The sequence below is a fragment of the Marmota flaviventris genome, chromosome 18 (genome assembly GCF_047511675.1).
Source record: "Marmota flaviventris isolate mMarFla1 chromosome 18, mMarFla1.hap1, whole genome shotgun sequence".
Classification (NCBI taxonomy): Eukaryota; Metazoa; Chordata; class Mammalia; order Rodentia; family Sciuridae; genus Marmota; species Marmota flaviventris.
Window position 1 is genome coordinate 57,361,534 of NC_092515.1, and position 15,816 is coordinate 57,377,349.

At 50.0% G+C, this 15,816-nt stretch overlaps 1 protein-coding gene across 1 annotated transcript in view; it reads left to right on the forward strand.

Annotated features, from left to right (window-relative positions):
* The window catches only part of Bco1 (beta-carotene oxygenase 1), a 30,213-nt gene that overhangs the window by 3,399 nt on the left and 10,998 nt on the right, over positions 1 to 15,816 (forward strand). The window contains exons 3-7 of the mRNA XM_027933293.2: positions 5,615 to 5,744; positions 7,245 to 7,392; positions 9,293 to 9,440; positions 11,730 to 11,953; positions 14,533 to 14,790. Coding sequence (XP_027789094.1) covers positions 5,615 to 5,744; positions 7,245 to 7,392; positions 9,293 to 9,440; positions 11,730 to 11,953; positions 14,533 to 14,790 — 908 coding nt within the window. The remainder of the gene's footprint in view (positions 1 to 5,614; positions 5,745 to 7,244; positions 7,393 to 9,292; positions 9,441 to 11,729; positions 11,954 to 14,532; positions 14,791 to 15,816) is intronic.

The window sequence follows — 15,816 nt, forward strand, 5'->3', positions numbered from 1 at the left end:
CCACCAAGCTGGTTTGTCACTTTGGTGGCTCTCATGAGACAAGTTCTTAAAGAAGTCCTGGCTGGTTGCATAAGACTCTAGCATGTCACAGAGAAGGCAAGTCTGTGCCCAACTGCCCAGGCATGGCGAGACTTCAGCCCCTGCATTCCGGCATGGGTGAACTGTGGTCCCTGAGCCTCGGCTTCCTCGTTGGGAAAATCATCCTCCCCTAGACAGCCGTTGTGATGGTTAGAATTTGTAGCAATTAGAATCATCATGAGATGTTGAGGAAGCACCTAACACTGGCCCAAATGCACATGGCAAAAGGTGGTAGAGGTCAAGTTCAAGCCCTATGCTTTCCAAAATCAAAATCTCAAGTCCTAGCCACTGTACAGTTCTGCTCTATCCCACTCCACCAGTCACCCCCATTCCCCATCCCTCTCACTGCTGCCAGATGGCCAGCATTGGCATGGCGCAGCCTAGCCTCCTCCCTCCTCTCCTCTAGAACTCTCAGTGGCTCCCCATGATCTCACAGTGGGAATGTAGGTTAAGTTCACTACTATGCCTAGTTCAGAAGAGAGCACACACAGGGAGATCAGGGGGTCTCTGATGTGCAGATAACACAGAGCCAGGATTTCTCAAAAGGCCTTTGTATACCTCCTTCCTCAGACTACCCTGGGATGTAAATCCTGAGAGCCAGTGTCACCCAGGGCTTGAGTGAATCATGATCTCAAAGGGTAAGGGCAGAGCATTGGTGTTCCTAACACGTTGTCCAAGAGACCCCAAGCCCCTCTTGGTAGACAGTAGACTTTCCAGGCCCCCGGGACCAGGTTAATGAGAAGTGCTATGAGCTGGGCACAGCCTCTGCCAGTGTTTAGAAGCACCGGGGGATTCCCTGCAGCAGAGAAGTGCCATATGGAGCCACACACTGGGAGAGGATTCTGAGACTGGAGAGGGAAAAGGCCGTAAAGTGGCTTGTGGCCTTCAGCAGAGACCAGAAGAAGCGAATGCTTTAAAAAACAACAAAGAGGACTGGGGATACAGCTCAGTTGGTAGAGTGCTTGCCTCTCAGGCACAAGGCCCTGGGTTCAATCCCCAGCACCACAAAAAATAAAATAAAATAAAAAACAGCAAAAACTGGACAAAAGGGACAGAGGTGGGGCGTGAAGGGTGTGAAAAAACATTCCTTCCTCTACGTCTAAAAATCACTTCAAAATAAAAAGGGCTTTGTGTCTAAACATTTAAGGAGGTGAGTGACTCCAGGTCTCCTCTAGCAATGACAGTTACTGATTATCCAAGAAGGAAAGTTGTCCCACCAGGGTTGGAATAATGGAAAGAGTATGTGTGTGTGTGCACATACACACGCATATGCCTCCTCTGCCCCCCAAAATATCAGGCGTGACCCAGCTGCTAAAGATCCCAGGCAGGACATGTGTGCTTACTGCGTCCTACGGAAGGAATGTGGCTAATTGGATGCTCCCCAGAGCAGGGGGTGGGGACACACAGAGGCCCCTTCTTTATTCTCAGCCCCGAAGTACAGGGTCAGCCTTGAGCAGTTCCAGAGACACATTGTGCCCCCTGGCCCCCCGTGCTCCCCGCTCTGCTGCTGGATGTTTATAGGACATGGGTGGCCTGGACTGGGAGTTTACATTTCAAGTGAAAAGAATCCAGTTTTGTGGGCCAAGCATCCATGGGTCCCAAAGAGCCTCAGCCAATGCACTAGGGGTGGCGCACTCTGCAGAGAGTGGCCAGCACAGGCCAGGCTGGCCTAACGCAGGTCTGCTTCTAGGCAGTACACAGCTGGGGACGAGGGTGTGGCCTCCCACCTCCAGGATCTCCCGGACCTTGCCAGAGTTTCAGTAGCCCTCGACTCACACAGTGTGTCTTGGAGCCAGAGACCTTTGCTCATCTTACTTCATGTAAACAACCAACGAGGCACAGAGAACTCTGGAATCCCCAGCTTTCACTGAAGGAAATACGCTCAGTGACAGTACCTGCCCACAGTCAGCCAGCTTGGATGGGGACAAGCCCCAGAATGAAAGCCTTGACTACTCTGTCTATAGCATCTTGGTACTGTCACCTTTTTTGAGCACCTACTATGTGCTGTACAGGCCTTAGATTCTGCGTGTATAAGAAATATCATGATCCTCATGTCAGCATGGAGAAGACTGAGGCTTGCTTCTGATCAAGGCCAGGTGTGTGGCTGGTTTATGGTGGGGTGTGGATTCCTAGCATTATGGGCAGCTGAGTCTCTTTCAGGGTGGGGACTTTGGCTGTTCCCACTTACTGAATCCCCACTCCTGGTCCCCTGAGGTGTTGGGACAGCCCTCTCAGCCCCAGAGCCCAGGATCCCAACTGTTCCTCCCCAGGTTTTCCCACGGTCTCTGAAGTCCACCCCACAACTAAAACAGCCCAGTGACACTTGCTTACACAGTGGCCACCTCCAAAAGGATGTTTGACAAAAGGATAGAGGACACACAGTTAGCCTCCTGGTCAAGAAACTCCAGTTAGACCAGAGAAGGAATTGGACAGTCTTCCATAGTCTCCTCCAGTTTTATTATGGGTCGTGTCACTAGTGCAGAGTCCGTCACTATTATTGTCATTACCTCCCTCCAGTGCACAGTGGGAGGCGTTACCACTGAACACTCAGTCCTGGGGGATGGTCAAGAACACATGCTGAAGGGGAAACCAAGGATGCTGTTGCAAGTCCAGGGAGTTGTTACCCTGGGGTGGGGTTAGTGACTGAATGGCTCCCGGGAGGCTTCTAGGGCACTGCTTCTGTCCTCTTCCTGGCCAGGGTATAGCTATGTGGGTATGCTCAGCTTGTGCAATGTCATCAAGCTGTTCAGTCATGGAGACACATTTCTACAGGTATTTTTAGCATCAAGGATCAGGCAATACAGTCAAACCTGTTGTGCTGCTGTGGTAGGATCTTGGTTAGGAGAGTCAGTTTTCAATGCCTGTTATGGGGCTTCAAATCCATGAGTGCTCACTAGATATGTGGCTTAAGGCAGTGTACTTAACTTTTCTGTGCCTCAATTTTAAGAGCTGAGAAATAGGTCTGCAGGGTTATGAATACCCAAGCCTTTTGTATTTCCTTTGGTAAGGAATTTTTTTATTTATTTTAATTAGGTATATATGACAGCAGAAGGCATTTTGATTCATGTACACAGTTGCAGCACAACTTTTTATTTCTCTGATTGTACACAATGTAGCATCACACCATATGTGCAGTCATACATGTACCTAGGATAATGATGTCCATCTCATTCCACCATCTTTCCTGCCCCCATATCCCCTCCCCACCCTCCCTCCCCGTTGACCAATCACAATTCCTCCATTTTTCCCATGTTCTCCCCCATTATGGATCAGCATCCACTTATCAGAGAGAACATTCAGCCTTTGGTTTTGGAGGATTGGCTTACTTCACTTAGCATGATATTCTCCAACTCCATCCATTGACCTGCAAATGCCATAGTTTTATTCTCTTTTAATGCTGAGTAATATTCCATTGTGTATATATACCACACTTTCTTTATCCATTTATCTATTGAAGAGTATCTAGGTTGCTTCCACAATTTAGCTATTATGAATTGAGCTGCTCTGAACATTGATGTGGCTGTGTTACTATAATATGCTGATTTTAAGTCCTTTGGTATAGACGAGGAGTGGTATAGCTGGGTCAAATGGTGGTTCCATTCCAAGTTTTCTAAGGAATCTCCATACTGCTTTCCAGAGTGGTTGCAACCGATTTGCAGCCCCACCAATAATGGATGAGTGTTCCTTTTCCCCCACATCCTCACCAACATTTAATATTGCTTATATTCTTGATAATTGCCATTCTGACTAGCATGAGATAGACTCTCTAGTGTAATGATGCCTCTCCTGAGCATTCCCAGCTGGATTTGAGCTCTCTCTCCCCTCCTTTCTCCCCAAAAGGAACGTGAGAATATTTCCTGTTTCTCTACATGGCAAAAGACTTTGCAGATGTACTTAGGTTAAGGATCTTGGATGGGAGGTTTCCCCGGGTTATCTACGTGGCCTAACATAATCACAGGGTCCTTATAAAGGAAGGCAGGGCTGGGCATGATGGAACATTCCTGTAATCCCAGCAGCTTGAGAGGCTGAGGCAGGAGGATCATGAGTTCAAAGCCAGCCTTAGCAATTTAGCAAGGCCCTAAGCAACTCAGTGAGACCCTGTCTCTAAATAAAATCCAGAAAAGGGTTGGAGATGTGGCTCAGTGGTGAAGCACCCCTGAGTTCAATACCATGTACCAAAAAAAAGTAAAACAGGAGGATCAGAGTCAAAGATGACAGAAAGGTGTTGGAATAAAGTGGCCATAAGCCAAGGAATGCAGGCAGCTCCAGAAGCTAGAACAAGCAAGGAGCAGATTTTTCCTTCAGAGCCCAAGAAGGAATTAGCCCCATGGACACCGTGAGTTAGCTCTGAAAGACCCATTTCAGACCATATCTCTCAGAGTTGTAAGCTGGTGTTTGTTGTTTTAGGTCATAAATTTTGTGACAAGTTGTTACAGTAGCTGTTTTCATGTTGGTCCTGATGAAGGGACCTGCTCCCTGCTTTTGTGCAGTGAGATAGAGCTGCTCTAGGATCTGGATGGGTCACCCAGTCAGCACAGCTCCAACCCTCCATATACAGAGCAGAAGGTTAGGTGGCCCCTGGTAGATGTCAGTGTTACTCCAGGAAGCTGCAGTTGTCCACCCAGCCTTCTAAAGGCAGGACTCCCAACAATGAGAGGGGCCCCAGGGAAATGTGTCTCACAACTAAAAGGCTCAGGGGTCACTCTAGTTAAACTGGGCTAACTGGGCTGCACGAAATAACCACACAAGAGACACAAATACCTTTTTCTTTGGGGTTGCTGTGACAGCTCCTCTGACCTTAAGGGTCTGCAGAAAGAGAGAGAGAGAGAGCACACGCGCTGACCCCTTTTATTGAGGAGAAGCTATTCAAATGAGGCAAGGGGTCAGGTTTCAGGGGGCTGAGTCTATCTTCATGATGTCCACTGTCAGCAGGTTGACTGACACCTGGGTAGGCCACACCCAAGGGCACAGTAAGAGGAGGGGACACACACAAGGCACTTCCATGGAAGATTCTATCCTAAACAGGGCAAGGGGTTATATTACAAAGGAACAGGTGAGCATAGCTTCACCCATGGGGCTGTAGCAAGACACACCCATTTCTGTGACTGAACGCCTCAGCACCCAGCTGGGGAGTGTAACTCAGTCACCGGTAAGGTTGGCCTCCCACAGAAATGCAGCCTTTAGGCCAGTCCTCCAAGCCTGTGCCACCTCTGGGGGTACACCAACATGGCGGAAGGAATGGTACACAGCCAGACAGTACTGGGCCAGGCAATGGCATGTCTCTGAGCTCAGCTCCCTCATATGGAAATGGAGCTATGACAGACAGACTGAGCATGACTCACTGTTGTGAGTCTCAAGTGGGCAGATTGTGTGTGAAACTGGACCCTGGGTGCTGATGATGCCGGCACCTGCATGAAAGGAAACCATCTTGGTGAGCTGACCTCCCTCTTCCTTCATAAAGCCCCCAGAATAGAGGACAGAGATCGTAAAGCCCTATACATGCCAACCAGGGACTAATCTGGTTCTTCTCTTTCAGGTGAGGTCCATTACAGGAGCAAATACCTGAGAAGTGACACCTACAACGCCAATATCGAGGCCAACAGGATCGTGGTGTCGGAGTTTGGAACAATGGCCTACCCGGACCCCTGCAAAAACATCTTTTCCAAGTAACTGCCCATTTAGAATCTGACTGAATTTCATGCTCTTTGACGCCCTGCATGGTCCAAACAACCAGTACTTCCCCTCTGATGGTTTTCTTTAGGGTGGATAAAAACTCCACGGGGCTGGCCTTTTGACCAGAGTTGCTGGTAATTCTTGATCGCTGGTAGCAAGAAAGGCAGAGAGCATTTGACAAATTGTTAGGTACTCTCCCGTGTGACTGGGGAAAGAGCAGTTAGGAACCATCTGTCAAGGTTACAAATGCACATTCCCTCTGGTCAAGGGATACACTTGCTCGTGTCTGAAGTGACAAATGTACAAACAAGGTTATTCACAGCTACGTCATTTGTTATAACAAGAAACTGAAAACAACCCCAGTGCTCATCAACAGAGGAGCGGTTAAATCAATAACAGTAAAACTGTACAAGAAAGCACCATGTTGAAGTAAAGAGGAAGGAGGACACTCTATATGGGAACATTTCCAAGACATATTGATAAGTGCTTCATTTTGTGTACAAAGGCAGAGGAAATCTAGATTAGTTTTTGCTTGCACAGGCGTCAAGTCTGAAAGGATGCTTAAAGGAGAGAGGAGACTGGCGGGTGGACACAAAGTGGGGGAGATTTTTCAGATCGTCAGGTTCTGATGCATATGTAGATATCACAGGTTCCACTGTTAAACGTTAAACTCTTGGCCAGGGAAGCAGGCCAGCTGTCGGTATCTCCTTTCTGATACTCTTCAGACAAAGAGGGGTCATGAAAAGGCTGGGGCTACACTGGTCCAGAGATGCAAGATTGCTTTTGCTTCTCCGGAAATGGCATCGGCTGTCTGCAGAGGGAAGTGCTGTGCTCACACCTTTAAATGGGGCGGAGCCTGGAAGGAGCCAGCCAGAAAGGAGTGGCAAGGGTTAAGACCACAGCTGCGGAGCAGCCTCTCCTGCCACCCCTTGTCAGCAGGGGTGCACGACCTGGATCTAGGATTGCCAGTTGCACCAATGTACCCCTCTGGGTCTCCTTCCTTCCCTCTTGGAGTTTGCCTTCTGATAAAAATGAATAATGAGTTCCTAACTCAACACTCATTTGTATTCCTTTTTAAAAAACTAATTTCCTAGCCAAATTTGAGAAAACCAGTGTGGACAAAGCAGGAATTCACTGCTTTGACAGCCATTATGGCATGTGTGCGATTTCTGTAGAGCTGCTCCAAGCACTTGGAAACAACCTGCCAGCTCTTGCTGGCTCTGGCACAAGAGACCTGTGGATTTTTGAGAGCTCAGTAGGGATCAGTGGGTGACCTAGGAACTCCCTTTTTGCCCAGTTCATTGTGGTATTGTCTTTGGGGAACCAGATATCTGAGTCCTCGAGATTCCTTAAGAACCCATTGAGACCCAGTACTTTTTCTCCTGAAGTTGAAATTAAGCATTAAAGTGATAAGAAAACTAGGATCCTCAGGGCAGAACTTTCTGGCTGGGTGGGCAGAGCCAGTGACCCTGCTGATACGCTTCTTTCCCCAGAGCATTCTCCTACTTGTCCCACACCATCCCTGACTTCACAGACAACTGCCTGATCAACATCATGAAGTGTGGAGACGACTTCTACGCAACCACAGAGACGAACTACATCAGGAAAATTGACCCATGGACACTGGAGACCCTGCAGAAGGTATCAGCAGACCTTCAGTGACCTCAGTTTCACATGCAAGGGCGGGGCATGCTTGGCGAGACCTATTGGGCTGCAAGGAGCTCATCGGAGGTCCCCCCACGTGCCATTCCATCCTGGGCTGCCCCTAGCCATGCTTGGTACTAAATTCTAAGCTCCTATGGGCAGGGATGGTGCTTTCATCTTTGGGGCTGTGTTGATTTTCCATAGTGGTTGCAACAAAGCATGTCCTATGCCCCATGACAATGCGTCTGTCAACACAGAACACTTAAACGTTGGTGGCCCCATGATTGTATTGCCTAGTGATGTTATAACCACCTTGGTCTGTCTTCGAACATGCTGTGACATTCACACAACAACAAAATATATTGATGTTTCTTATCTCTGTCCCCCAAATAATACCACGTGTCCCCATCACTAAGTAATACGTGACTATTGCACAAACTAAGGGGCTTTACTCTCAGTCATGGAGGTCAGAGGTCTGAAATCAAGGTGTTCCCACTTGGAGTTTGCTTTCTAATAACATGAGTGATGAGGTCCTAACTCAACCTTAGTTTGTTTTCCTTTTATAAAAATGAATTTCCTGGACAGGCTTTCTATGAGGGGTCTAGGGTGGGATCCTTCCCTGTCTCTTCCAGCTCCTGGTGGCTGCCAGCAATTCTCGGAGCTCCTTAGCTTATAGACAGGTTGCTCCAGTCTCCTCCTTCATCACCACACAGCCATCTCCTTGAGGTTTTTGAGTCCAAATTTCTCACCTTGCATAAACTCCCAAGCCATCAGATTTAGGGCCCACTCTAATGCAGTATGAGCTCATTTTAATTACTTCTATAAAGACCCTATTGCCCAATAAGGTCACGTTGGTAAGTACCAGGGTTTGGGACTGCAATGTCTTATTGGAAGACACAATTCAACCCACACTTCTTGGCACCCTAGGGAGCTTGATGACGTTGGAATGGCTGTTGGAGTGCCAGGATTCCTGGCAGCCCTACCCATATTGACCTGCAGAGGGAGGCCTTGGGCAAAGAGCAAGGGCATAAAAATAAATGTCCTAGCAGATGCCTTTCCTGGGCAGAATCAATCCAACATTTTTGTGAAAATCAATAGACCCCGTTTTGATTTTCCTCAGCTGGCCGTTCAAAGCCCCGGTGTCTTCACAAGGCGTTTTAACAATCTGTTAAAGGGAGTGCTTTTCTTAGCTGGGAAATTATGTCCCGCTCCTTTTAAGCTAGGTGGCGGGGGTCCAACTGATGCCTGCTTTCCACAAAAGAGGAAATAACGGGAAAGGACGGAGCCCTCCTGACTCTGGGCTGGAGGGTGCGCTGCTCTTGGGGAGGAAGGGTGGACAGTTGGTCCTGGCCACCTCATGGTTCTTCAGCTGTGGCCTGTGCAGGGCAGGGGTTGTTGTTCAGCCTGTGAGTGGAGCTTCACTTTGACTAAAGGGCTTTGTGCCCTCTCTATCCCCAGAACAATGGCGCGAGACAGGCCAGGAGCCCTGTGTTCTGTGGAAGGCAAAAGGGGTGAATCTAAATGAGTTAACAGAGCAGTGGCCAGGATTAGCTGGAAGGCTGCAGTCTCTCTGCCAAAGTCTTTGCTCAAGCCTCCCGCAGTGAGACAGCCTGTCTGCATGCTGAGGGCCCTGGCGGGGACAGGCTGCAGGGGGGAATCACAGCCACAGAAGTCACACAGGCTCACCAACTCTCCTCTACCCCTTTGCAGTAGGAGCCCCTCCCAACACAGGGTTACATCAGATCCAAGGGTCCACACCCACTCAGGTAATTCTCTTATTTTCCAATCTGGAGATGTGCAAAAATCCCCCTCATCTCTCTGGACATAGAATCAGTCAGGTGTTCAAGAAATTTCAACCTCTCCCCTTTAAAAACCTTGAGGCTGTCTTATTTTGCAGGTTGATTATCGTAAATATGTGGCTATAAACCTGGCAACGTCACATCCTCATTATGATGGGGCTGGAGATGTTCTCAACATGGGCACATCCATTGTGGACAAGGGGAAGACAAAATATGTGATATTTAAGATCCCTGCCACAGTGCCAGGTAGGTCCTTCTGGGGCACGTAATGAAGCCCACCTGGCCAAGGGCAGCTCCTGCTGAGGAATGCTGGGGTTTTGTTTACAACCCAGCACTTGGTGATACTTTCCCCATCAAGTAGGCATTCAGATGACCATAAACTCAGATTCCTCCTTTAAAAGAAAAGAGTAGTTTCTGGAATTCTTTTTGGAAGAAGGGAATCCCCTCACTATTCTAACCTCCTTCATCAATTCATCATTTTATCCATCCACCCACCACCCATCCACTCATTTATCCTATTTCAACCTTTTCTCTAAGCTCCACTATTTTATTAGTTTATTCATCCATCCCTCGGTCCGTCCATCCATCCATCCATCCATCCATCCATCCATCCATCCATCCATGTTTTAAGTCTTTTGACAATCTTCGCATGGCCAGGGTTCACCCCCAGCTCAGCAGCCAGGCTCCCAGGATTATTCAGGGAGCTCAGCTCTGCTGGGATTTACTCCAAGTCCCCACCCTATTCTCTGGGCCTTCTGGACCTTCTCCACTTAGGGCTGGGATTCTGGAGCAAAGCCCAGGCCAACGGGAATTGCATGTTCCTGAGGGGGAAGAGGGTGAGGTTTCTAGCCTGTGTTTGTCCAGGACCCTCCTAGGAACCACACCCAGGAGACTGGGCCTTATGAGGGCTGCCACGCAGGACTCGAGGCAGTGCGGGACTCTGAGGGTGCTTGACCTGACCTTCTGGTTTAGGAAACTGGTTTACATCTGTGATCCTGATGGTCCCTGCCCCCACCGTCCTGTAGAAACTTCTGAGAGAATTGCCAGGCTGTGCTGGGAGATGTGATTCCCTCGGGTCAGAAGGTATTCTTGAGAATTAAAGAATTAATGAGTATTCTTTAAGCAAAAATCTCATTAATTATGTCATTCAAGGACTATAAGGTCCAGTCAGAATCCTAGACTGCCAGAGTCGGGGGTATCTAGGCATCTATTGCCACCTCATATTACCCAGGAGGACAGTGAGGCTCGGGGATCTGGTGACACCCTGGGGCCTGCAGCTTACAGGAGCAGATACCACAAGAGCAGCCACCCTCTGCTCCAAGCTGGGACTGGCCTGGGGAGTCGTCCCCATCTGTGCCGCCTGGGCCAGGAGCTTGTCATCTCAGTTTGCATTGTGCTTCATTTGTTTTGTGAAGAAAAGAACCATCCCACAGCCCCACAACATCCTCCCCGGCCAGCTGTTCACAGTGTACACAGGTGGCCTCAGAGAGGTGGGGACCTTTGCAGGTAACTCATTATAAACCGGCCTGGGGCCTGGGTGGGGAGGCCTTTTGACCAGAGGTGACTCATCCTTTCAGAGGAATAAGAAAACCAAACACTGATCACCTCTGGTGTCAGGTGCGCCAGGTGAGGCACCGGAACCCCAGTCAGGACAAGAGGTCAGCTTGTCCCCCACCACTGTGTTGTCTCATCCTGGTCTCTACCTTCACTGGGGCTATGCGATCTGATGGTGGAGAAGGAAGCCAAGGCTAAGGGGCCATGTTTTCCTGCTGAACCCTGTGGCTCTGACCACAGTGGTAAGCAATGTCACCAAGTCTCAGTCTCTCAGCTTTGCAGTGGGCATCCGACAGCCTGGCTTGATTGTCACAGTATACGTAAAAGTCCCTCATCACAAGTCGGTCCCTTCCCAGGGTCTTGTAATGGGCAGTGCAGGAGAAAGTTGTGGAAGCCTTAGGAAATACATGCCAAATGATGGCACCCAGAAAAATACCAGAGCTTCAGCCCAGAAAGCCCCCGTCTCTTGGGAGCCTGATGGAAACGCAGACTCGGGCCCCAGCCCGCACGCTGAGTTAAACTCCACATTTTATCACCATCCCCAGATGATTCACATGAGCGCTAAAGTTTGAAAAGCACTGCTCTGCAGCAGCTGACTTTTTCTGTAAAGGGGCCAAGTAGTAAATATTTAAGGCGCGGGCCACTGTAGCTGAAAGCAAAGGCAGTCACAGACAATGCACAAAGGCGTGGGGGAGTGGGGCCGAGGGAGTGGGACCACAGTCCAGATGAGACTGTGCCAAAGCAGGCGAGGCTCGGGTGAGCCCCTGGCTGTGATGCCAAGTCCTGGCCTCGAGGCCTCCCTTGGTGGACCAGAGGTTTTCATGCCCGAGAACCTGAGCCCATCGTCATGGGGGGCCTGAGTGGGATGCTCTCAGGCCCTACGCCTGGTCTCCTTAGCAACCATCAGTCTGTGGGTGACAGTTGTGTGGTGGTCCTGTCCTGGGCTGGTTCCTGTGTGATTCCAGGTTTGCTTTCCTGCAGAGGCCAAGAGGAAGGGGAAGAGCCCTCTGAGGCACACGGAGGTGTTCTGCTCCATCCCCTCCCGTTCGCTCCTCTCCCCCAGCTATTACCACAGCTTTGGAATCAGCGAGAACTACATCGTGTTTCTGGAGCAGCCGTTCAGGCTGGACATTCTCAAGATGGCAACGGCATACATGCGGGGAGTCAGCTGGGCTTCCTGCATGGCCTTCCACAGGGAGGACAAGGTGAGGCCTGGCTGGGATGTCGCTGCCTGCCAGAGGGGCAGACTGGGAGGGAGCCTGACTGGCAGGAGGGTCGGGGAAGGCAACTGCGTGGAGGGAGGGAGGAGAGCAGCTACCTTGCAGACTCCAGGAGGAGCCTCAACCTTCCAGAGTTCTAAAGCCGACGGTCCTTTAGAGTAGCCCTGAATGAGGGCAAGAGGCCTGGGCCTTCTACCCCCCACTTCAGTAAGTCACTGGAGACAGACTGACCTCACGCAACCAAGGCCACCAACCCAGTCCCCACATGCCCAGCTGCAAAGGGACCAAGAGCTCATCCTGAGGGATAGTTGGGCCCCTCACAGCCTCCATCATCCAAGAACACGGCTCCTCTGGCATCCCTGCCTTCACCTTGTGTTGCTGGGAGGACGGCAGGTGCTCGCAGTGATGGAGGGCTCCCCAGTGTGCTTCAGGAGAAACATCTGTAGTCCAGGTGTGCCTGAGTGCTCCAGCAGGTGTGTCTGTGTGGTTATGTGTGCACGTATGTGTTTGTGTTTATTTTCGGTTATTACTTTGCTTTTGAAAAATATCAAGTAATTCTTGGTGTTATTTAGTCAACTAATACATGACTTTAGAGCCACATGTTCAGTCCCCTCCCTCCCAGCCTCCTGTCCCAGTAGCAAACAGTTTTACATGTACATACAAATACTGTGGCTGGCCCCTCCTTAGGGCCTGTCCTCTCCCTTCTCAGCTCTGAGGTTCTTGTGGGAGTAAAGTTGTAGCTAAGGTCCCGCCTCTGCTCAGAACCTTCTAGTGATTTTCCATCTTCCTTGGAATAAGATCCTGGAATCCCCACACACCCCCATCCCAAGCCCTCACTCCCTGCTTTGTCCTGGTGTCCTCCTGACTCTCCAGGCTCTTGAACCAGCCAGACACGTTCCTGTTTCAGGGCCTTTGCATCGTCTTCTTCTCATGAAATGGGCTGCTCCCCCACCTGAACCTGGCTGCCCCCTGCCCTTGACCCAGGTGGTGGCTAAACACCCCTGATCTCTGGGCCTTCCTCTCTGAGCCCATCTGAGTAGACCCTGCCTGGGGCTTTCTCCACCTCCACCCTGCTATCTTTATTTCAGGAGTGCCCATCACCTTGACATGTTGTAGATTTGGTATTTATTGCGGGCTTCACCCCACTAGCATGGGAGCTCTGGGAAAGGAGTTTGGGATTATTGTGTCTCTCTAGTTCCTGAAGAAGCCCCTGATGCCTAGTAGCCCCTCCACAAATATTTGCAGCTTAAACAAGAAGGACCGGAATTCCATTGAAGCTGTGCGTGTCCTATAGCAGTCTCCTGGGGAGCCCCTGGGAGCTCCTGCCAACAGGAGCTTGGGAGTCTTCTATGTCTCTAACCTGAACCTCTCAGGAGTCCCTGGCCCTCAGAAAGTCTCAGGGAGATTCCACATGTCAGAAATCACATGTCAGAGCAGACAGCCCTGGGGAAAGCTCTGGAATGAGTTCAGAAGAGAATTTTCTTTTTTCCTTTTTTACAACACTGAGAATTGAAACTAGGGGTGCTGTGCCACTAAGCTGAGCTACATCCCCAGACCTTTTTGTTTAATTTTGAGACAGGGTTGAGGCTGGCCTCAAACTTGTGTTCCTCTTGCCTCAACCTCCCTAGTAGCCTGGATTATAGATATGTGCCACCACGCCCAACTTTAAAAGAGAATTTCCTGCAAGATCCCAGTGGTTGGCTCAGGAATTGCAGTCATGAGAGAGAGAAAGCCTAAAATCATCACCACTATCCTCACCTCCCCTACTCAGCCCACTACCACCTCAATCAGAGCCTACCTCCCTTGCAGCCCTCCTAACACCTGAAGCTTGGTTCTGGGGAAAGAGAGAAGGACCAGAGTGAGCCTCCCTTCTTCTCAGGAGGAGGTGGTTAGCCCAGACCTGCCAAAAGAAGAAAACTCACACCCCGTTGGATTAGGCAAACGGCAACAGATATGGCTGATTACCACCCAGAGTGCGGCCAGCCAGTAGCGCCCAGGGAGGTGTCCCTGAGCACCTGTGAGCGGGTGCAGCTCCTAGGCTGGAGCTGGCACTGGGTCCGCTTCACTGCAGCCCCCAGGACAGGTGGGGTTGCTGTGACAAGCACCTCCTGGGGAACAGGCAAAGGTGGGAAGTGGGCCCTGCGGTACCAGCCAGGAGAGGGGACCCATAGGACGGGGGACTTGGGATCTTAGGGACTACAGCTTCTGATGGAGCCTGACACCTGGCAGGTCCTCCCCAATGCGGTCACTGTCCCCTGGAGTTCGTCTGTGGAATGCAGGGCAGTGCACCCTCGGGAGCCTCCCCAGACATTGCCCAGAGGCCCTGGCAGCAGGGCATCCCTCCTTCCATCTTGAAGATGGGGCCACAGAAACCAACAAGGGACAGCTCTGCCCATTGAGTGCTTCTACCTATCGGGTACTTCTGAGAAGACGCAGAGCTCAGGAGGGGGAATGCTCCAGATCATGAGCTAGTGCCGGGTAGGGCCAGGTGTTGTCAGTCCCCGGACTCCACCATGCCAGGCTTCAGAGGGAGAGCTGACCACCAGGTGGGCATTTTCTTCCAGACTTACATTCACATCATTGACCAGAGGACCAGAAAGCCTGTGCCCACCAAGTTTTACACAGATGCCATGGTGGTGTTTCACCATGTCAACGCCTACGAGGAAGGTGACTGCATCCTGTTTGATGTCATCGCCTATGAGGACAACAGCCTCTACCAGCTCTTCTACCTGGCCAACCTCAACAAGGACTTCGAAGAGAACTGCAGGCTCACCTCGGTCCCCACCCTCCGGAGGTTTGCTGTGCCCCTCCATGTGGACAAGGTATGGTGCTGGGGAGCAGCTGTTTCTTCCTAGAGAGACCCAAGCCCAGTAGGAAGTTACTTTGGCACTTATTTGATTGACATTGAAATTCAAAATGAACTGTTAAGAAAAATGATGCTTTCCTTGTTTTGATCATTATGGACATATTTGTACTGTCTGCCCCCCCTACACACACACGTGCAAACATAAGATGCACATGTACATATCTCTCTCAATTTTAATCAGATTATACATAACTCTAACAGCTTCATTGAGATTTAATTCACATATCACAAAATTGGCCCATTTAAAGTGTTCTGTTCATTCTTCTTTGATATAGTCATGGAGTTGTGCAGTCATCATCATTATCCATTCTAGAACATCTTCATCACCCCAGAAAAGAAATCCCACACACCTTAGCCATCACCTCCTGGTGCCCCTCCCCTCCCCCCAGTCCCAGGCAGCCACTAGCCTACTGTCCATCTCAAAGGACTTGCCTTCCTGACTTTTCATGTCAATGGAACCACAAGGCGAGCAGCCTCTCTGACTGGCTTCTCCCAGGTAGCATGCTTTCAAAGTCTTTCCACACTGTGGCATCTGGACACTTGTTCCCTCTTATGGCTGAATCTGTGAATACTAATTCACATGCTCCTTTCTTCACTTATTAATATATCTAAACATCTCTCCCTGACATTAAATATCCCTTGACAGCATCATTTTTAATTTTTACCTAATAGTCTCTGCCCAGGGTTCATTACCACTGGCTGTCCAACAGTCCTATTCTGACTCCAGTAGTCATCCTCCATTAGGGTGGCACTGCGGTGGCTCTGGGCGCAAGGAGGCGACAGCACGGCTTCTGGCTCCAGCACTCACTGTCTTCATGACTTAGTGAATGTAAATGAAGCCAAATCCAATTACATTTTGATGGCTCACATTTACTAAATGCACACCAGGTGCCAGGTACTTTGCTAAGCACTCTATTTCCCTTACATCAGTTAATGATGAGGGCGACCCATGGGAGAAGTCCCCAGCAGCCTCATCTTACAG